Source organism: Nicotiana attenuata, chromosome 5 (genome assembly GCF_001879085.1).
Source record: "Nicotiana attenuata strain UT chromosome 5, NIATTr2, whole genome shotgun sequence".
Taxonomy (NCBI): domain Eukaryota; kingdom Viridiplantae; phylum Streptophyta; class Magnoliopsida; order Solanales; family Solanaceae; genus Nicotiana; species Nicotiana attenuata.
In genome coordinates, this window is record NC_031993.1 from 34,433,212 (window position 1) to 34,455,619 (window position 22,408).

A 22,408-nucleotide genomic window follows, 5' to 3' on the forward strand; every position below is an offset into this window, starting at 1 on the left:
CCCCATTATTCCCGTAAATCCCTCCTCCTAAAAAGAAAGGAAGAAAGAAAATATATGAAGAAAGCACTTAATCCGTATTCATTAAAGGCAAATATTCCCTATCTCTCCTCTCTTTGCTGATGTCCCTAACCAAGGGGATCTATATAGAAGCTGATTGCAGAGAAGGATCAGTCCGCCATGCGGTATGCAAAGATTTATTACGAGCTTGTGCATAGGGGTGTTCATGGTTCAGTTTTGGGTTGCTTTTTCTCGAGAGAAATCAAACCAATTAAGTCGATTTTTTAAATGTTAGAACTAAATCAAATCAATTAACTCAGTTTTTTTATAGATTCGGATCTTGTCGGTTTTTCCGTTATTCAACAAAAACATTAAAACATGAGACTCTTGCCAAACACATAACCCGCCAACTATATTCCAATACAACACTATCAAACTAATTATTCTTTTTACTGTTTATCAAGATATATTAGTAATACTAGTTTTAGGGTACGCGCTTTGCGCGTGTACATATATCAGTGAATATACAAATTTTAAAAATTATATACATATTATTAGATAATTTATTTTATAAAATAAAATTTAAGATTTTTTTTTAAATAATAAATATTATTCCCATTAGTTAGCTTAACAAATGAACGAATTTTATTTAGAGCCTTATTGTGATTTATCCGGATTTATGTCGAAATAAAAATTGTTGTTTTTATGTGACTTAATACTGAAAATAAAATATAAAAATATTTTTTTATCACAATTCTTTAAATATTTGACAAATAATACAAATTAAAAATAAATCAAAAAAATTTGGCGTTATATCTTCTAAAAATTTGATAGTAACAATTTTAAGTTTAAAGAATGACTAATATTGAACTAATATTTTACAAGAAAAAACTTAGTATAAATATTTAGCAAGACGTTTTCATTTGTTGGACTGAATGCAAGAAAGAAACAAATGACAACTCATTTATAATCTAGTTGTATTCTACAATTTTATCTTATTGCTAATTTGTACTTTTATCGAGCTGAATCTTAATTTTATACTATAATTGATTTTACTATATTTTATGATTTCTTTCACCATTGATACTCTTCTTATAAAAGTGAATTAAGTGTTTTGTCAATTTAACAAATAAATTTTCTTATATGATAATTTTTGTAAAAAATTGAATTGGATTTGCTAATTAGTTAATTCGATAAATTAATTATTTGTTCTATACATTAAAAGAAATAACTTAGTTTTTATTAATTTAAATTCTAACTGTTAGCTTATACTAATTTTTAAATATTTGACAATAATTATATTTTTTCCAATAAGAATTCGATTTTCAAATAGTAAGAAAAATCATATGTTTAAAATCTTTCTGTTTTAAGAATTCGTAATTGGTAACTCATATTTTGCATATAAAGAATCTCATAGGAATAGTTCAATACAACTCTAATATTAATGGTCTTTTAATAAGGAAATCTATATAAGGTAAAAGTGTTATTCGATTTTAAAGTCCCTTCCTACCTAGTTTAGTTACGAAAAATATAATAATAAAATTTTAGGTGATCTTAGAATTCTTAAATTAGAAAAATAATTAAATAACTATTTCGAGAGTATAAAATCTTTTTTTAAAAGGTAAATTAAGGGAATAATGTCATGACCCAAACTCAACCCGTTGTTATGGCGCATATCGTGAAACTAGGCCAGCCTCAACTCAACGTAAACCACAATACTAGAATTTAGAACATTTGCGGAAAAACACATTTATCATTTAAGTAAACTGTTTTAAAAACATAAGGCATAATTCATAATACGAAACAACCAGCCCAAAACCAGGGTGTCATGGAGTACAGGAGCGTCTAGAGAAATAACATAGTCTACTATAATGTTTACTGAATACAACTGAAACACAACTAAAATAGAGAAGGAGGGTTAAGATATGTGAACGCCATGCAAATACCTCAACGATCTCCAACACCTGCAACCTCGATCAATGACTGCCACCGGGATCGAAAGCACCCGGATCTGCACACAAGGTGCAGGGGGTAAAGTGAGTACACCAACTCAGTAAGTAACAAGTCCAAACTATGGACTGAAAGGTAGTGACGAACTCAACCTCATCAGGGATGATAGAAATAACGTACAGAAACGTATGCATGCTTTCAGTTAAATATTCAGCTCAAATAGTGAAAACAGAATAGGTATGAACATGGTAAAGAAATATAACCCTGCTACATCTACATGCCAATGCACATACTGTATGTAATGCATCAAGTGCCTCATGTGCACACAACCCCAAATGCTCGTCCACTCAGTACTGTATATGACTCATATGACCCAGGGAAGATCCATCCCAGATATATACTTCTCAGACATCAGTCACTCAGTACTGAAGAAGGGCAATCCAGCCCTATGGAGAAGATCCATCTCCAGATAATGATAATAACCTCACAACCACTCGGTACTGTATATAGCTCACACCGCCCAGGGAAGATCCATCCCGGAATATACACATCACTGACTATCAGTCTCCAGTACCGAGGAAAGATAGACCAATCTAGCCTCATGGAGAAGATCCATCTCCATACCAAGGGAAGATCCATCCCTGAATATAATCAACTGCGCCCACTGTGGGCGTGCAGACTCTGGAGGGGCTCCTACGTCCCAAGCGCTATAACAAGCCAATGAAGGCAAAATCAATAATCTGCTGCGACTGTCACTCATAATCAGGTTGTTGGCCTCTCTCAGTCATTACTCTCCAGTCTCACCCACGGGCTAACAATGCCATGAAAGCTAGCCCGAAACAACAATATGATGTGCCAACATAATAACAACTGAGACTGATACATGATATGATATGTAGGAATAAGACTGAGTACAAAATATCGATGAAGCTAATGAGATGACAGCAAGAAACGACCACTCGGGTCTCAACAGTATCGGCGTGAAGCCCTAACATGATAATTAGCATAATTTACAGCTCATCTACTTAGTCACATAATAAAATACGTATATCAGCAAGAAAGAGCCACTACCAGTGCCATGGAATGAACTAGGCCACAATTCTCGCGATGTACGCCCACACGCCCATCACTTGGTATTTGCGTCACCTTAATACTTAACACATAACACATAGCTCGGGGTTTCGAACCCTCAGAACCAAGTTTGAAAGCGTTACTTACCTCAACCAAGCCAAAATCCTACTTCGCGATGCCTTTGCCCCTTGAATCGACCTCCAGATGCTTCGAATCTAGCCATAACAATTCGATACAATCAACCGAGCTAAAAGAATCAATCTTATAAGAAAATGCTAAGCTTAAGGCCAAAAGTCAAAAAGTCAACTCAAAAAGTGGGGCCTCGAGCCCACGTCTCTAAATCTGATCAAAATCACAAAATCCGACAACCCATTCAATTACGAGACTAATCATACTAGTTTGACTCAATTCCGACTTCGAATCGGCTTTCAAATCCCAAAAGTTCATTTTATGAAGTTCCACAAATTTTTCGCAAATTCCATCCCAAATTACTAATTAAACAAAAGATGAAATCAATGATATATTCATGATTATTAGCCAAAACCGTGTTAGAATCACTTACCCCAATGATTTCCTTGAAAAACTCCCGAAAACTCGCCTCAAACCGAGCTCCCAAGGTCCAAAATGTGAAATAAAAACCCTAACCCTCGCTTATATAGCTCTCTGACTTCCAGCCCGCGGTTCACGTATTCCTCACCGCGGTCGCGCAACAATCACCGCGGTCCGCGTAATTCCCTCGCGGTTGCGGACCTTAAGCCTAACCTGCCGCGGTCCGCGTGAAATCCACCACAGCCGCCAACCTGACCCCCTTTCCACTCTGTGGTCTGCGAACTCCTACCGCGGCTGCATTCTTCCATCGCGGTCCGCGAACTTCCTACCGCGGCCGCATTCTCAATGATCCGAGACCTGCAACTTTCAGAACACCAGATATCAGGTATTTCCAACTTCCAAAGCCAAATAGTGATCTGATAACTACCCGGAACTCACCCGAGGCCCTCGAGACCTCAACCGAACATACCAACACATCCCATAACATCATTCAAACTTAGTCAAACCCTCGAATCACTCAAAAAAGCGTCAAAATACCAAATCACACTCGAATTCAAGCCTAGGGACTTCTAAGTCTCCAAATTCCACAAACGATGTCGAAACTTATCAAACCGCGTCCGAATGACCTCAAATTTTGCCCACAAGTCACGAATAACACTACGAAGCTAATCCAACTCTCGAAATTCCATTCCGAGGTCGTCTACACGTAAGTCAACTTTCGATTGACTTTTCCCAACTTAAGCTTCTAAATAGGAGGCTAAGTGCCTCATTCCACTCCAAAACCATTTCGGACCCGAATCAACCAACATGATACGATAAAACTCCGCTGAAGAACACAGAAGAAAACAGAAACGGGGAAAACAGAGCTGTAACTCATGAAACGACAAGCTGGGTCGTTACATCCTCCCCTTTTTAAACAAACGTTCGTCCTCGAACGAGTCTAGAAACATACTTGAAGCCTCAAATAGGTGTGGATATCTGCTCCGCATTTTCCCCTCGATCTCCCAACTAGCCTCCTCCACGGGCCGACCTCTCCACTGCACTTTCACTGAAGCTATATCTTTTGATCTCAACTTGCGAACCTACCGCTCCAAACTAGCCACTGGCCCCACATCATAAGTAAAATCACCATCTAACTGAACCGTGCTAAAATCCAAAACATGCCGATATACTTTCGGAGCATAGAAACATGAAATACCGGATGCACCCCCGACAAGCTAGGCGGCAAAGCAAGCTCGTAAGCTACCTCCCCAATCCTACGAAGTACCTTAAAAGGCCCGATGAATCGAGAGCTCAACTTGCCCCTCTTCCCAAATCTCATGATACCCTTCATGGGTGAAACCTTCAACAGAACCTTCTTCCCAACCATATAAGATACATCACGAACTTTTCTGTTAGCATAACTCTTTTGTCTTGACTGCACTGTACGAAACCGCTCCTGAATCACTTTTACCTTGTTCAAAGCATCCTGCACTAAGTATGTACCCAAAAGTCTAGCCTCGCCCAGCTCAAACCAACCCACCGGAGATATACACTGCCTTTCATACAAAGCCTCATACGGAACCATCTGAATGCTCGAATAATAATTGTTGTTGTAAGCAAACTCCGCGAGCGGTAAAAACTGGTCCCATGAACCACCAAAATCAATAAAACTCGCACGTAACATATCCTCAAATATCTGAATAGTGCGCTCGGACTGTCCGTCCGTCTAAGGGTGAAAAGTTGTGCTCAACTCAACCTGAGTACCCAACTCTCGCTGCACGGTCCTCCAAAACTGTGATGTAAACAGAGTACCTCTATCTGAAATGATGGACACTGGAACACCATGCAGTCGAACAATCTCTCGGATATAAATCTCAGCCAACCACTCTGAAGAATAGGTAGTACACACAGGGATGAAGTGCGCGGACTTGGTTAGTCGATCCACAATCACCCAAATAGCATCGAACTTCCTCAAAGTCCGTGGGAGCCCAAATACGAAATCCATGGTGATCCGCTCTCACTTCCACTCTGGAATCTCTATCTGCTGAAGCAAGCCACCCGGTCTCTGATGCTCATATTTCACCTGCTGACAATTGAGAAACCGAGCTACAAACCTAACTATATCTTTCTGCATCCTCCTCCACCAGTAGTGCTACCTCAAATCCTGATACATCTTTGCGGCACCCGAATGGATGGTATACAGCGAGCTGTGGGTCTTCTCTAGAATCAACTCCCGAAGTCCATCTACATTGGGCACACATATCCGACCCTACATCCTCAATACCCCGTCATCACCAATAGTTACATCCCTGGTATCATCACGCCAAAACTTGTCCTTGAGGACTAACAAATGAGGATCATCATACTGGCGCTCTCTAATACGATCAAACAATGAAAATCGAGAAATCACACAAGCTAGGATCCGACTGGGCTCCGAAATATCCAACATCACCAACCGATTGGTCACCACATAGGCTATCCTCGGATGATACAAAATAGTAATATCATAGTCCTTTAACAGCTCCAACCATCTCCGCTGCCTCAAATTGAGATCCTTCTGTTTGAACAAGTGTTGGAGGCTACGATGATCAGTAAACACCTCGCAAGACACACCATAGAGATAATGCCTCCAAATCTTCAACGCGTGAACAATGGCACCCAACTCCAAATCATGAACAGGGTATTTCTTCTCATGGGGCTTTAACTGACGAGAAGCATAAGCAATCACTCTACCCTCCTACATCAACACACATCCGATACCGACCCGAAAAGCATCACAATATACTACATAAGAACCTGAAGTTGACGGCAGAACTAACACTAGAGCTGTAGTCAATGCGGTCATGAGCTTCTGAAAGCTCGCCTCACACTCATACGACCACCTGAAAGGAGCACCCTTTTGGGTCAATTTGGTCAAGGGCGATGCAATAGATGAAAATCCCCGAACGAACCGACGGTAATAACCCGCCAAACCCAGAAAGCTTCGAATCTCTGTGGCTGAGGACGGTCTGGGCCAACTTTGCTAGAATTTTAAAGCACCGGCCAATATTTGAAGTGCCATAAATTATGACAATCACCAAAATTTCAGCCACAATGCTAAAAAATCTGGTGATCTGCAGCGAGCTTTAAAATTCTAACATCGAGAAAATTCCTGACGAACTTTAAAATTCTAGGGGGGAAGGGGGGGGCTTTTTTTCCAAATTTCAATTACTTGTGTAAACTCAATAGTGGCACCGAAGTGTCTTATTTCTGTCATCCTCCCTAGTAAAAATAGCACGACGTAGCCACTTCTAGGACTTGTAATTAAAAAATAACCACGAATTCATGTGTAATTTAAACTTAGCTATTTTTAATGGGAGAATGAAACAGTTACCCACAAAAATAAAACTATTTACCCTTGTCTACCCATTTGTTTTTCTACCCATAACTAATTACATTTTCTACCCATACTAGTTTTTGTGGGAAATTTTTTCTTTATTCTCCAATTCTTTTTTATTTCTATGCTTCTTTTCTTTTTTTTTTTCTTTTCTCCTTTTCTTTTTTCTCGTTTTCTTCTTATTTTTTTCTTTTTTTCTTTTCTAATTTCATTTAACTTCTTTTTTTTTTTTATATATATTCTTTTTCTCTTCATAATCTAATTTCATTTACTCTTTTCACTACTTTTTATTATTCTTTTTTATACTATTACTACAAAAAATCAATGTTTGTACCAATTAAATGTAGCTAATACAACCAAAAAATATTAACTAACATATGATATCAGTATAGTATATAGTTATACCAACAGGGTGTACAATTGTACGCAAAGAGTTAAAAAAAAGTTTAATTTAATTATTAAACTGAAATAATATGAATTGTCAATAAAAATTTTAAAACATTCTAAAAGGGTCTAATTGTAAGAGTATACCATCACATTATATAACATACTATAATTTATTTATTTTTTGCAATTTTAATTTGCCCCACGCCGGGTAAAAGCTTAAAGCAAATTAAAAAGGAAAAGACAAGTGAATTTACGGGTAATAAGTATGTTGTTATAGTATATTGTATACTATTACAGCATATTGTTACAGTATATTGCATATTATTACAGTATACTATAACAATATATTGTATACTATAATAGTATATTGTTACAGTATAACTATATACTCCTATAGTATATTGTATATTGTATCAGTATACTGTTAGGTAACTGAGTTCTTCGATTATTACAATATACCGTTGTAGTATATTGTAAACTATAATAGTATACTATTGCAGTATAGCTATATACTCCTACAACATATTGTATATCGTAGCAGTATACTATTGGGTAGTTGTGTTCTTCGATTTTCATCTGTAAAATTTCGATCTCAATCACCTCAAATCAGCTCCAAATGCTATCAAATTTCAGTATGAACTTCCAGAAGGTACTAAAAGCAATATTTAACAGCACCCACTTTGAATCAAACAAGAAATCTTCAAAAATAAAATTGAGCTTCAAGCCCAATAAAGGTTGATATTCAAATATACATAAAAATTTAGATCTGGGAAGCTTACTCGAAGATACTATAAGCAATATTTTATAGCACCATCGAATCAAACAATAAATCTTCAAAATAAAATTTCAAATTCTGAAGCTTCAAGCTCAACAATGGTGGATCTTCATACACACATAAAAATCATAAGCCGAGGAGGTAAAGCAATAGCTTGGGTTGACCCTCTTAATGAAGATCTTTTTAAAATTTTGGGTCTGGATTTTGCTTCACAGTGTGGTTGTTATGAATGGAGGATTATGGTGTTTCTTTGCTTCATTGAAATTTGCGCACAGGACCTAAATATTCTCAAATTCTTGCTATGAAGGTTTCTCCCGAGGTAACATTAAATTTTGCCGGGTAAATAGTCTTGGTTGCATAGGTAGGAAAAGTAAATAGTTCAGGTTTGAATATTTAAGGGTAAATAATTTGGATTTAATGGGTATAAAGTGAGATTTTCTCATTTTTAATGTGAAAATAAAATCCGGACTAAAATATCCCAAGCTAAAAATATGGTGTTGGAATTTTAATTTTTTACAAGTAAAACCCAGTACAATATCACGGAGTTTCACCGTATAAATTTTCGAAACCCAGTAGATCAAAGTTCCATCTTTATCTTCTTGTGGCCTGCTACTCCGATTGACCCGGGGGATTTGCATCTATACCCGCTTTTTGTGTCACGTTTTAACTTGTGCCCGCTTTGCAAAAAAAAATTGCCAGCGTACCCGCTTTTTCGCATAACTTCAGCATACGGGGCTGAAATAGCAAAGGGAATTACGCAAAACTTCAGCATTTTAGTAGCCGGGCCTGAAGTTCAGCTCTAGATTTGAAGTTTTTGCTTTGTAACTGGCGAACTTCAGCTCTAGAGTTGAAGTTTTTATTTTGTAACTGGGAAACTTCAGCTCTAGAGTTGAAGTTTTTGTTTTGTAACCGGGAAACTTCAGCTCTAGAGCTAAAGTTTTTGTCTTTGTAACTGGGAAACTTCAGTTATAGAGCTGAAGTTATTTAGTTTATTGTATGTTTACTACCCCAAATGACACTCTTTTCACATAATTTTTACCTGGATTCTTTTACTGCAATTGTTATGGCCAATGGAACGATGACATAATATACAAACCTGAAGTTCATCATCCAGGAGTAAATAGCATAGACTGAAACTGTCTGTTTTATTGTCATGATTTGCAGCGATCACTACATCCAGAAAGCCAAAAATGAGGAAAATGGGAAAATATATTTGGCACAAAGACAGAAAACTGACTTCATCTTTGCGACGTCTTATAGGAATTTGTTATTAGGACCTTATTATAGCGTGACAAGAGCTGGACTACCAAATTGACTTGCTGACTGACCATTGATATGTAGGAAAACAAAGTAAATTCGTACATATCTGGTAGCAATTAATGTTAAAAAATTTGCCAGTATCTTGACCTGAGAACCACTGGAAGATGATTTTCTATCTAGACTAGTAGACTAGATAAATATCCAATACTATTGTCATTTCTAGTATTGAATTGAATTTTTTTTTTTGGCATTAGTATTGATTTGATTTTGCTTTGGCTTTATTTGAGTTACTAACTTTTATGGGCTATAAAACATATTTGACCATTCAAAAGTTCTAAGTCCAAGCTTGAAATAATACATTAAAAGAGGGAACTATTAAAGAGTTTAAATTATATTTATAAATTACATTACAATAATTATTTTATGTATAAAATATTTTTAAAACTTGTACACATGTAATGTCGGCTTGGTTTGGTTTCGGTTTGACTTTTTTTAGTTAAAACCAAACCAAACCAATAATGGTTGGATCTTTTTTTCTAACACCAAACCATAGTCGAATTTTTTTTCTCGGTCTGACTCGGATTATCGGTTTGGTGCGGTTTGTCGGTTTTCTTTGTACACCCCTATCTAAAACCATCTATATATGAATTTTACCCTTCTCCCTAGGAGATAAAGACCACAGAGACTCTTGGACAGGGACATATGAACTTTGTAATCATCTCCGTTATATTTTTGGAAATGACACCAGGTAGTCACTTTTACGAATACTATTTAAATATATTCACAGTTTACAATTATTTAAAAATTAATCAATTCGCTCTTGAGGATACTAAGTCTTAAATTTTAAATTAGCAATTCAAAAATTTAGAATACAAAAATTAAGGATACTTAATCTTGAAGTTTGGGTGAATTGACTAATCTTTAAATATTTGTAAATTGTGATATGTTTTAAATAGCAGACTTAAAAGTACTTAAAAGTGGCTACTAGTGCACTTCGCCCGTTATCTTTTGTTTCTTTATCTAAAAAATTTATGAACAAATACGAACCATTCTTTAATCTCTGCAAAAAAGTCAAAAGAGACATTTCCTTTGAGTTGGAAGAAACGGTCTGTAGATTAGAAATGGGGATGAATCCTACATTAGTCAAATAATGAGGTTCAAAAGCCAGAATCATATATAGGAATAAATAGGGAGTAATTGATCCATGAATGGTTAACAGCTTACACTACTAGATTCTGAAATCAGCAGGCTATTTGCACAACAATGTGTCTCGTGTTGCATTACCGGTTACTGGATTCACCCTGCAGACGAATAATGTTTTGTGTATAGGGTAAGTATGGAACTGGACCGAGATACTGTAAACATATAGACTTTGAAAGGAACCTCTTACCCGTCAGCAATCTTGCAAAGGTATTCCCGTTGATCGTCTCTTAAAGGAACATCCGTGAAGTCTGAACATATACAAGGAAGATCAAGGAATCAGTATGAATAACCAATAAATAGTAATCGCATAGGATGTTTACAGCAAATTTAACAGTGCACAGGATATCTTCGTCATTGTATTCCTTCAAAATGTTCTACAAATTCATTTTCATCTACACCAAGAATGCAAGCTAAGGGATGGTGCTGACCATTTTCATCAGCTCTACATTCAACTTTGTTGTTCATTCCTTTTAAGAATATACAGAAAGTGAATAACCAACAAAAGGGTTCTGTATCCGAAATACACTATCAGTAACAGGGAACCAATACTAGTATAAGAGCATCCTGTATTAGCCGGAAAATAGACTCGTCGGGTGAACCTATTATGTGACGACAGATGTCATTGAAGTTAGTACGACAAAAGAAGTATGCAATGCCTCGGGGTGGTACACAAATTTACCGTACCTATTAGCCTCGGAGTCAAACACAAGAACACAACCATGAATCTGATAAATAGGGATCACTAACGGTTACGAGTATGGAAAGAATCAGTCAATCCCTGATTACACGGGATTTTGCCATCACTACCTCAACAAATCAATCATGTAACGGACAATTAATGCAATAAATGATAGTAACGGGCAGGACCTAAACAAGGCAAACAGTTACGAATGAAAGTTTTATTTTAAACCATCTTCTATATCTTGTATCATCATAGAGAAATACTCAATTACTCTCTCAATTATATTGCTCAATTTAAGCTCTCTATTATTGAAAAGCATCTTTGCGATCATACAGAAGAAGGGCTACATTCATCGACAAGATTTCTATTACTTTCCATCTTTCAAATTGTTCTTTTTCTATATATGTTCCTTTTTCTTATCGTTAATATTTGGAAAAGTGAATTAGATAGGTTGGTAGTAACCCGAAATATTTATTTAATTGCTTTGATCACAAAACCCTTTTTTAGGTTAAACAGTTTGGTTCCGTTACCGGGAATCTAACAATCATTCAGTTTTCCATTTATAATTTCTCTTCTCCTAATAACAAATTGTGTCTGGAACCGATCAAGTCATTCAGCAGGGGAATGAACAAGGGGGAACACCTCCAAGGACTTCAGCCACACATTTTTCACAACATTCACGTGATAATTCACCTGTCAGATCTGCTAATTGTAGTACTGAGCAGTGAAATGAAGAACAATCATGTTTGTAGGATGAATTGAAGCAATTTACTGCTTAACAGATTAGAGAGGCATTAAGAACTTTGGCAAGCAATGCAACAACAGCAAATCTAGCACTGCCAAACTAGTTTTATTTGAAGAATATATTCTTCCACCATAGAAGACCAAGTTTACCTTTTTCTTTCTTTTGGGAAACAATCAACTCAACGTCAATGCTGAGGACAAAAAGCAGCAACTTTCTTCAGTCAGTGTTCAAATTCACGGTAAAAATTCATTGAATTGGTACTTAATGTTCAGAAGATGAATAAGATACTGAGAAAAATTTCATGTTGAAGGTGGAACAGAGAGAAATCGCCACACCCAAACTGACACATTACTGCGCAGTTTTTATTCCTCTATATCATCTTAGCTAGTCCAATTCCATAAATATTTCTCCAAACGTTGCTAAAAACAGCAGCAGCTCTCCGATTTTAATAAACCAGTGTATTCTTCTACTCTTTCCTATTATGCATAATTCTTTGCGTTTTTTAGATAGTTGCTTGACTGCGTTCTTGTGCAATAACTACCACCCAGGGCATCATGGTGTACTTCAGTATACAAGAAAACCAAATGAATAGTCTTTTGCTGTTTCCTCTTACCTGCCCCTTCTATATTGGACCCCTTGAAAGATGTATTGCCAGTTGTAAGTGCTCCTTCCAGGTTAGCGTTGCTTAAATTCACCTGCACCATAGAGGTTGGTAGTCACAACAACAGAGTAGCAGCAATTCCAGCAGTGTAGAAACATGAACAAGGTTTATCTATTTGTTTTTTGTTTTTTGATAAGGTAAAGTTTATCAAGGTTTATCTATTTGTTGAACTAGAGGATATGTCAATTCAGTTTCATTAGACAACAGGGCAGTTCATTTAGTTTCACTAAACTAGAGAGAGGTCTAATTCAGTGAGGGAGGCGAAATTTTCACTAAGAGGAGACAAAAAATAGTAAACAGGCAAAGAAGTCAAAGGGGATTAAACATCTAATATATACAAATAAAAAAAAAAGATTTAACCATATATAAACAATGTAATTTTTCAGCGAACCTTCCATCCCCTAGCTCCACCCTTGATCTGATTAATCACCTAAGATTAATAGTGAATATTGACATATCTGATGTTAAGCACTGGGCTTTATATATAAATTAAGAAAGATGTGGCCCAAAGGGTTGATAGGAAGCCAGTGGTCAGTAAGATTTATCTAACACACGTGTAGGCTATGCATTCAACAATTCCATGATTGTGATTTTTCCACTAATCAGAGATAAGTCTTCATCAGAGAATACAATACAGAGATAAGCATGTCAGAATTCAGATTTGGAGCATAAAGTACAAAGTGCCAGATGCACTAATTGCAAGAGACCCTCTCTTGACCAGGCTTTCTCATTGGCTTTGACTGACAAAACCTTTTATCTGGATTAGGTGGCAAAACCGACTGTATCAATCCGGAAAGAAAGATTGTGGGGTCAGACAGGGATACGACTTTCATTGAGTGTAGGATCGAGACTACAAATGGAACGGTATCTGTTGGTAGATCCACATTTCCGTCCGCCTATATAAGAGATTTCTTTGTGCTGGGTCGTGAGCTACATGGAGCGTTAATGAAATGAGTTCCTTTGCCTTTGCCTTGGATATTAGGAATGGTGAGAAAGGCTTACTGTTGGTTTGACACCCTCCAAGAAAGATTGGGAACACCAGGCTGCGGTCAGTCAAGGAGAGATTAGGTCAAGGGATTTAAGATAATAGTTCCATCAATCAAAGGAAAAAGGATGCTCCGGGAAAGAAGGAAACAAAGATATCCAAAGGAATAGGCCATGAAGGATGCATGAATGAGAGAGAACCGGTCTAAGGGCTGAAAAGATATGTTGCGTCACCTTCCTAAGCCCTTACTCCTTTTCCTAGCGTGATTCGCAAAAATAGGACACTTCGGTGCCACTCTTGATTTTTGACCGCGCTTGCCCATGGTTTAACAAGTTTTGACCATCGCTTGCCTTACGGGCAACACTTTTCAGTTTTGATCTTAAAGGTTTGCTCATGGGGCAAGCGGGGGTCAAAAAAATTAAGACCATCCATTTTCAAGGTCATTGGTAGGGATGGCAAGCGGTGCGGTGCGGTGTGGTCTTTATAAACCCACAAAATTTCAACCCGACCTAGTTCTTTTTTTTTTTTGGTTAGTTTTATTTCCTTTTAATTTTTTTGGCTAAAAGTTTCCATGTCAGTTAAGAATTTACTGTTGGATGTAACTGCTTTGCTTAGCTTCTCCAATATATGGTATAGGATTAAAAGTACACAAAGTCTAAAAATAATAGTAAGGTTATTTAGAAATTAAATGCTTTTTAAAAATATTTTGAAGTAGTAAAATTATATAAAAGTAGTAAGTAAACATGAAACTAATTTCTATATAAAAACTTGAGTGGCTTCCGTACTCCATTGTAGATTAGATTCAGCACACCATGTAATAAGGTACTGATAATCGGTGTAAATTTTTTTTACGAATTACTTATTAAAAAAATTACGAATTAGGCGAATAAATTTAGGATTGTTTATTATGTTATCCAGAAAACCTTTCTAATGTAGACATACTTTGACAAGAACACTGAAACTTAATATCTCAAAAGTAGACCGAAGACATCACTGAAAGGTTATAATTTTGTAAGCTCTAACCTGCACCAGCACAAAATTTATTTTTTTTTTATTTCAACACCCCCCCCCCCCCCCATGTTTAAACCCGCACCGCCAAGCATATGTCTAAACCCACTGCGCCCCGCACCCACCCCGCCCATTGCCATCCCTAGTCGTTGGGTGTAATTTCCTGCTTTTTTCCTTTTGCACGTCTTGTCAAAGTAGAAGATGTGCCAGTAGTTCAAAAGTACTTTCTTAAAACGACGAATCACTTCTCACTAACAGGGCATTCTGTGCAATGATGAGCCTGCCATTCCGAGAACCTAAAGTCTTCAATGCAGAAATCATCCAAATCAAGTAGGACTAACAATCTTTTAATTTCCCCGTCAACCTATGTCTGCAAAGTGGCAAGCAGTTACTAGGACACCTATCCTAGGTCTCTATTGATGCAGCTATTTTACTCTCCACAAAGCCAAAGGGACAACACTAACGTATTGGTCATGGAATCAATCAATGAGCCACTCACCTTTGTCACATTTGCTAAGGAGAAGTCAGCCCCTCTAAGATCAGCATCTGAAAGATCAGCCCCTGGCCATATGAAGGGAATATTACATAATGGATAAACAATTACGTTAACATAACATTTTACTGAAATAACGATATTTAGGTGAAAATTCAAGAGCCTTCAGTTTTGGGAAGCACCAATGAAACAAGCACCAACACCAAGTCATGACCAGCCTTTTATGAGAAATTTGAACTTATATAACATCCTTCCTTTCATTTCATATAGCATCACTGTTTAAGACAGTGATTCATGCTGTTACAGAATATAAAGTGAATTATATAATCAGGAACATGAATGCACTGAATGAAGCCTGGATTTCATAATAAAGATTCAAATTAGTACAAGGATTACTTTCTTTATTTCCTATATGGTCCTGAAAAAGGTGTTGTTTAAAATAAGAAGATGAATGGGATGATGGTAATGATACATTTCACAATTGCATACAAATTGCAGATTTTCTTTTCAAAAAGGATTGTCTTCTAGAATTCTCATTTAAGGAAAAGTTTCTGCAGGTCTTGCTCTGCTACCTCAGTTTATATGTTTTTATGACTCTTCCTGCTTCTCCCTAAAGGGGATTCTTATATTCCACCCCCCCCCCCCCCAACCCCACCTTTCTTTCTGATGTTTCTTCTAACTTTTCACCAGAACACATTTCCAGAATCTTCTTAGCTGGTGTTCCATTCGATGGTGGTTATCGTTTTCCATTTGATTCTCTATCATTGAAGATAGTGGGAAGAATTAGTGTGTCAAATGGGTACTAGTGCTTACATCAGATGGATTACTCCTTCGATGAGCAATATCAGAAAACCGCAGATCAGATTATTACTTACATTACCAACTGCATATTTGTCCGCTACTAAACCAGGAAATGGAATGTAAAGAATGATGAACTTGCCTGTTAAATCGGCATCAAAGAAGCTAGCTCCAATTAAATTTGCGCCTTTAAAATTAGCTTGCCTGAGTATTGACTGTGACAAACTCACATAAACACCATATGCTTTCTTAGTCGTACAATCAAACAGCAACTAGTAAATATCAAGATAACCTTTAAAATTCACGCGCTAATCAATAAATCATATGAAATGGTACAAGAGCAAAAAGAAAGTAGTGTGAATGAAACCACATTATTACCGTTTTAAAGTCTTGTTTGATCAAAGTTTTGCCACTAAAATCCTTCCCTGTAAGATCTTGGCCCCTTGTCACTCCAGCACCGTAAGGACCTCCACCCTTGATTATGCGTCAAACCAATAAGAGAAACAAAGAAAACCCACCAATTCATTTTGAGCTTGGAACAAACCAAATAAAATGGGTTGAATACCTTAAACGCTAAAGCAGGATCCGAGGCCAAGAAGAGTGAAGCAGAGAGAAGAGCTAGAAAGCTTGCTCTTGATATTGATTCACCAAAAGAGACCAAAGCATTTCTCGAACTCTCAACTGAATTCAGAGAAACCTGTGATAAATTCGAGCACAATTGACTTACTTTACCTTTTAAAAGAAAATCAAGCACAAATGGCTAAGTTTTACTGGAGTAAGGACTTTGAATCAATTGGGAATATTTACCTGTGGAGAGAAAGAAGAAAATTGATGGGTTAGTGGGAACGGGTTAGGACTCTGAAGTTTATTTGGATTCGGAGGGAGTTTGGGACACAACCAGACGCTAGGAATTGCCATTTCTTGGTTGATTGCTGATATGGAAAATGTGTGTGGCTAATCCGTATGATGTTTATCACTTCTAAAAACTAAAGGCGAAAATTGTAAGATGACCCATGAGAATTGTCAAAATATCATAAAATTCCACTCATCCTTACATGTAACTACACCTTCTTTTTTTTTTTCTTCACATAATATTCCGTACTGGCACAGGGGCATTTGTAGTTACAAATAAAAGAGTACTTACCATTCAACCACAATACTTAATGATACATATAATACATTCTACTCTAGTAAAGCCTAGAACATCTTGTATAATCTAGAACTAATCCAAAATTGAAATAAAACAATAATATTGCAAAGAAAGGAAAGAGAGAATTCTATTGGTTTTAAGAAAAACTACAACGGGATAAAACCTCCTATTTATAGCGGAAGAGTGACTTAGCCACACACAAACAAACTCTAAAAATTCTCTAAAAGATAGACATTCACTCTAAGTACAATTCTATTCATCACACTCCCCCTTGAATATCTATTCAATAGGTAATGTGCCTCGTTAAAACCTTAACTAAAATCAAACCCAATGGAAAAAATTCTAGTGAAGGAAAAAGAGTGCACATGTTTAATAGTACCCCTTTTGGTTGCCTCGTTAAAATCTTGCAAGGAAAACCTAGTGGGACAAAATCATGTAAGGAAAAAAGAGTATAAGCGTCTTAACTCCCCTGATGAGATCATCAATTTACATCTTTGAGCCTTCGCATCCCAATCTTCTACATTAGCTTCTTGAAGGTGATGCCAGTAGAGATTTGGCGAACAAATCAGCCATATTATCACTTAAACGAATCTGTTGCACATTTATATCACCATTCTTTTGAAGATCAGGTGTGAAAAATAACTCTGGTGAAATGTGCTTTGTCCCATCTCTTTTTATGAATCCTTTCATGCAAGCTGCATTGTCTTCATACAAAATCATGGGTAGTTTTGTCACATTTCAAACCATATTTCTCTTGAAAGATGCATTGTAGACCTCAACCACACACATTCTCGACATGTATCATGCATAGCAACTATCTTAGCATGGTTAGATGAAGTAGCCGCGATTGATTGCTTAGTCGATCACCGAGATATGGCACTGCCTCCTGTCGCACGCCCCTTTTTTCTCGCGAAATCGGGTTCATGATATTTTGGTTGAGACAACTCGTTCCTTTTAGGAAAGGGGTTTGCATTTTTTAAAAGTCGCCACCTAACGATTTAAGGTGCGTTAGGGTACCTATAGGCTTCATTTATAACTACGTTTGGTAACCAGAGACAGGGTAAGGGCTTGAAATTATCCTAAGGGGAAGGTGTTAGGCACCCCTCAGGATCCACTAGTGTGGTTCCTGGCTAAACAGTTTTTGTGGATTTATACAATTAGCAAATAAACAAGTATGGCTCAAATAGTAGAGGATTTAAGTTTAAGTACACAGATATTTGAAAAAAAAGAACAGTTAATGAGAAGCTAGATTTTGAAAAGAAAGAAGTACAATCTAAGCATATTTGTGAATGTAAAGGGGTGTCCTAAGTTGGTTAGCCTATAGGATCACATCAGTACAATGCCCGGTAATCACTCCTTAGAAAGGGGCTACGCGTGGCATTAGCGCACCGGTCATCATATCCATGTCTACCCTTCTCGTCCCCTTATTGGTCATGCAAAGCGAGTGTTGGTCACGGATTCCTATCGCGTGTTGTTACCCATCCCTTCTTAATGGTCCTGGAGGGAGTTAGGACCTCTACCTATAGGTGGTCCTAGACAAACCCCTAAGGTTTTTAAAGGTGAAAATTCTAAGGCGACAAGCAAAATAATTAGGACTTTGCGCAAACAAGAACAGGAAGGAGTAGATAAAGGCTCAATTTTCCTCCTCGAGTAAACATACAAGCAGCACGACTCAAACACAATTAAGGCCTTTATTAATCAAAGTTCTAAAGCAGGATTTCTAAGTGACTATGCAGAAATAGACCACATTTTATACCCAGAAGTTATAACCTAGAAGTTGCCTAGGGACTCTTTTAAAAGTTATCAGAATCAGAAACGTTAACGACAGAGAGAGCTTCAGGGGAATGTAGTTTTGAAGATGCCCTAAGGCTTGCCTATATGCAGATGTTGTGTCTGTATTAATGCAGAAAACAAACAGGTTTTCGAAGTAGACTCTTTTAATACCTATAAGCGTGGTATCTAATGAGATTAATGCAATTTTGAAAGAACTTATTTTAGAAAATACTTAATACTTAATAAAGCTAATTCAGAAATGAACTAGGCATGATCGAGTTGACTTATTTAGACTAAACTAGGTTGAAAAGCGGAATTTCAAATATGGTTCCCTATAGGCATGATATCTAAGTGTAATACTGATTTTAGTGGTTTGCCGGCGGGGAAACATACATAAATACTCATTGTACCAGAATCTGAATTAGGTCCTATAGGCATGGAATCTATTATTAATCTGATTTTAAGACATGATTGTTTGGAACCTATAAACATGGTTTCTAAATATGACAAATGCAGAACCGTATGAACATGATTTCTACTTGATGCAAACAACATTAGAAGTGAGATCCTATAGGCATGATTTCTATTAGGAGAAGTAATCAGATTTGAAGAGTAAATCCCTATGAGCATGTTATCTATTGCGCAAAGTGGGCAAATAAAAAATAAGATCCTAAGAGCAGGATTTCTACCCATATTACCCCATAAAGCATGTATCTACCCACCCTTTTCACTAAATATCCCAATATCTATTTACGAGTTATTACAGACCAATGAATGAATTACATAAGTAAATAAAAATCAAGAAGTTATTCTATAGGGAGCCTTCAATTAGGCCCAGATTCCCCAAAGCCTCCAATGACCTCATATGCCTCAATTCCATAGACAATGACATAGTCTAGGTGCATCAAAGTTCCCTTAGGATCTCAAGGATCCCGGGCAGTGCTTACACCTAGACTTGGTAACCAAAATTGAACAAGTGCAGTGTGGAAGGGCCAGCCTCAGTATGCCAAAGTTCAGAGGGTTCTCAAGAGGATCCCAAGGCAGTACACATACTAGAGGGGGCAGAACTTATTGATTAAGAGTAGAGTAAAAGTGATTTTAGTGAAAAACTGTATAAAAAAGGGCTTGTTTGAAAGTAGTTTAGTAAAGCAATAGAGACTGTTTAAAGAAAAGGGCTGAAGAGATAAACAGAAGTCCAAACACCATAGGGCAGGTTTGCACATAGACAATTCACAGAACCAAGTCACATATAGGGGTCAAGGGAGTTTGGGAATACATAGGACACATAATTAAGCAAAGACCTGGAATTAGTATAGTCATGCCCAGAAGCAGCTAACTAGACATAATCACAAAATCGGACATAAAGAACAAACTCACATGCAGGGGAATAGGGATTTGGGGACTTCATGGTGGTAAACATATAACAAGTAAGTGGTGATTGGCGCAGACACGCTCAGAAACAAACAGAAGGGGAAATATACTGATCTTAAGGGAGGGGGAGACATGCTAATAATGTAACCTTCAACTACAAGTTTCACAACAAAACCACAAATAGAAGCAAACTAGAAACAAGATGAACTGGAACAATAAGAGAATCATATTGTTGTTGGAACTTTGAATTGAAACTAGGACATACCACTAAAGAGGATAGTGAGCAGAATGAAAGAACAAGAGAACACAAAATGGTTAGCCTTGGCTTGTAGCCGGCCAACTTAGAGCAGTAGCAAGTAGCACAAGAGAGAGAGCAGAAATTTTTAAGTGTGAGAGATAGTTTTTGAACCAAGTGTTCGTGTGTTTGTGTTAATGAGAGAGTGTGTATATATAGTAGTTCGAAATTAGGTAAAACAAGGCAAGAATCATAGTAGCATAGTAATTATGGAACCAAATACTAATCAGAATCAAATCAATGCAAGTACCCCTTTAATTAAGGGGTAATCAACCAACGGTAATAGGCAGAAAAATGTTTAAGGAAAGAAATCAAGTAGGGCATCAGGTAAAGAATAGACAATTAGGGGTAAGTGTGAGCACGTGATTTTTGCCCTATATGAATTATTCCTAGAAATTCAAACAAATTGATTTCTTTCATTATTTTGCAATTTTGTGGATTTTGTGACATTTTATGTTAATTGTTTGCATTTTTGTTTGTGCATTTTTATTAATGAAAAACAAAAAAAAATATGCTTGGCATGTGCATTTAGGGCTTAATTTCACATTTTAGGATTAATTAGTAATTAAGTTACTTTAAAAAGAAGAAAATAACAAAAATAGTTCATTTTGCATTTTTAACTATCAATTTTTGAATTTGCCATGAGTGTCCTTTAAATTAGGAATTAATCAATTTTAAGGAAATAATTAGTTTAATTTTGGGAATAAATCAGGTCTTTATTTTAATTTTGCATTTTACAAAAATCTGAAAAAATAAAATTACAAAAAGAGAAAAAAAAAGAAAAACAAAATCAAAAAGGAAAATAACATAGAAGAAATCCAAATTTGGGCCATTTGCAAATTAAAATAATCCCAAGCCCAAAACTGATCCCTTTCCCAAAACCGGACCAGGCCCACACCCTATCAACCCGGCCTGCCCCTCCTCCATATCAAACGACGTCGCTTCTTATAAGCTAATCTGAACCGTTGATTGTTGATCCAACGGACAAGATCGTCCTAGGTTGTTCTATATATATATGTCCGAAACCATAACCCCCTTTCAAACCCCCCTCATCCGTCTCTAACCCAAACCTTAGAGACTCCAGCCGCCCCCATAATCTCCGGCGAAACCCGCCGGTGGCGATGACGGCAGTTATACCAACGACCACCAAAATACACCACTAACTCCCCTCGTCCCCCTCTTTCCAACCATGCCCTCAGCTCCCCTCGAATCATAGCCAATCTCGTCGAATCTACATCAGAAGATTTTCCGGCCAAGTCGTCGGTTACGCCAAATGGTCCCAAATTAACACCATTGGACCGCCTTGACCTCCTCTACCCAACCCCCATAGCCGCTTGGCTCGAATATGACCAGAACGGCTCGAATATCTATTTCAAGTTTTCTGGCCAAAACCCTAAAATGGCCAAAGTACATGAAATGATGTCAAAGGGCCCCTGGACCTCCCTCGTACGGAATGGATCATCGATAAAGCTCAAATGACCCTAAGCATGGCCGAATTTGGGAATAACCCGACTAGCCGGAGTTTCTTTTTTTTTTCTCAGTAAGTTTCCCTAGGTTTCTTAACAGTTCTTTGTAGTGAATTAATTGTTGTGTTAATTAGAGCCTAATCGTATTTGTTTTGTGTCTATTTGGTTCAATCGCTTAGTTTGATTGATATAATCCCTTTCATCTTACTTAGTCAAGTTTAGGATCTAGTCTGATTGTTGTTTCTGATTGAGTAGCTTTAATTTAAAAAATGTTCTTTAGACTTTCCGATTTAGTATTAAACCCTGTTTTAATTCGGGTAGATTGAATATTGATCAATTAAATGTGTAGGTTTATAATGGTTTTAGATTTTTAGGCTTCATTTAGTTCTAGGTGATTAAATTAGTTCTTTGGTCTGTTAAATGTTCAATTT

At 36.9% G+C, this 22,408-nt stretch overlaps 1 protein-coding gene across 6 annotated transcripts; it reads right to left on the reverse strand.

Annotated features, from left to right (window-relative positions):
• Positions 1,731–16,901, reverse strand: LOC109225631 (thylakoid lumenal 15 kDa protein 1, chloroplastic). Of its 6 annotated transcripts, XR_002067950.1 has the most exons (10): positions 16,730–16,899; positions 16,488–16,619; positions 16,301–16,396; positions 16,065–16,137; positions 15,131–15,192; positions 12,591–12,672; positions 10,738–10,798; positions 10,572–10,648; positions 9,184–9,257; positions 1,731–2,008 (listed from the first exon to the last, which is right to left on the reverse strand). XR_002067950.1 is itself a non-coding variant. In XM_019390374.1 (9 exons), exons 1-8 carry the CDS (start codon positions 16,838–16,840, stop codon positions 10,597–10,599), a joined length of 669 nt encoding a protein of 222 aa, XP_019245919.1. In that variant the 5' UTR covers positions 16,841–16,899; the 3' UTR covers positions 1,731–2,008; positions 10,572–10,596. The 6 variants fall into 6 exon arrangements, 5 of the variants coding, with proteins under 5 accessions (XP_019245919.1, XP_019245918.1, XP_019245917.1 ...); XM_019390374.1 differs by lacking the exon at positions 9,184–9,257; XM_019390373.1 differs by lacking the exons at positions 1,731–2,008; positions 9,184–9,257 and adding an exon at positions 10,341–10,407.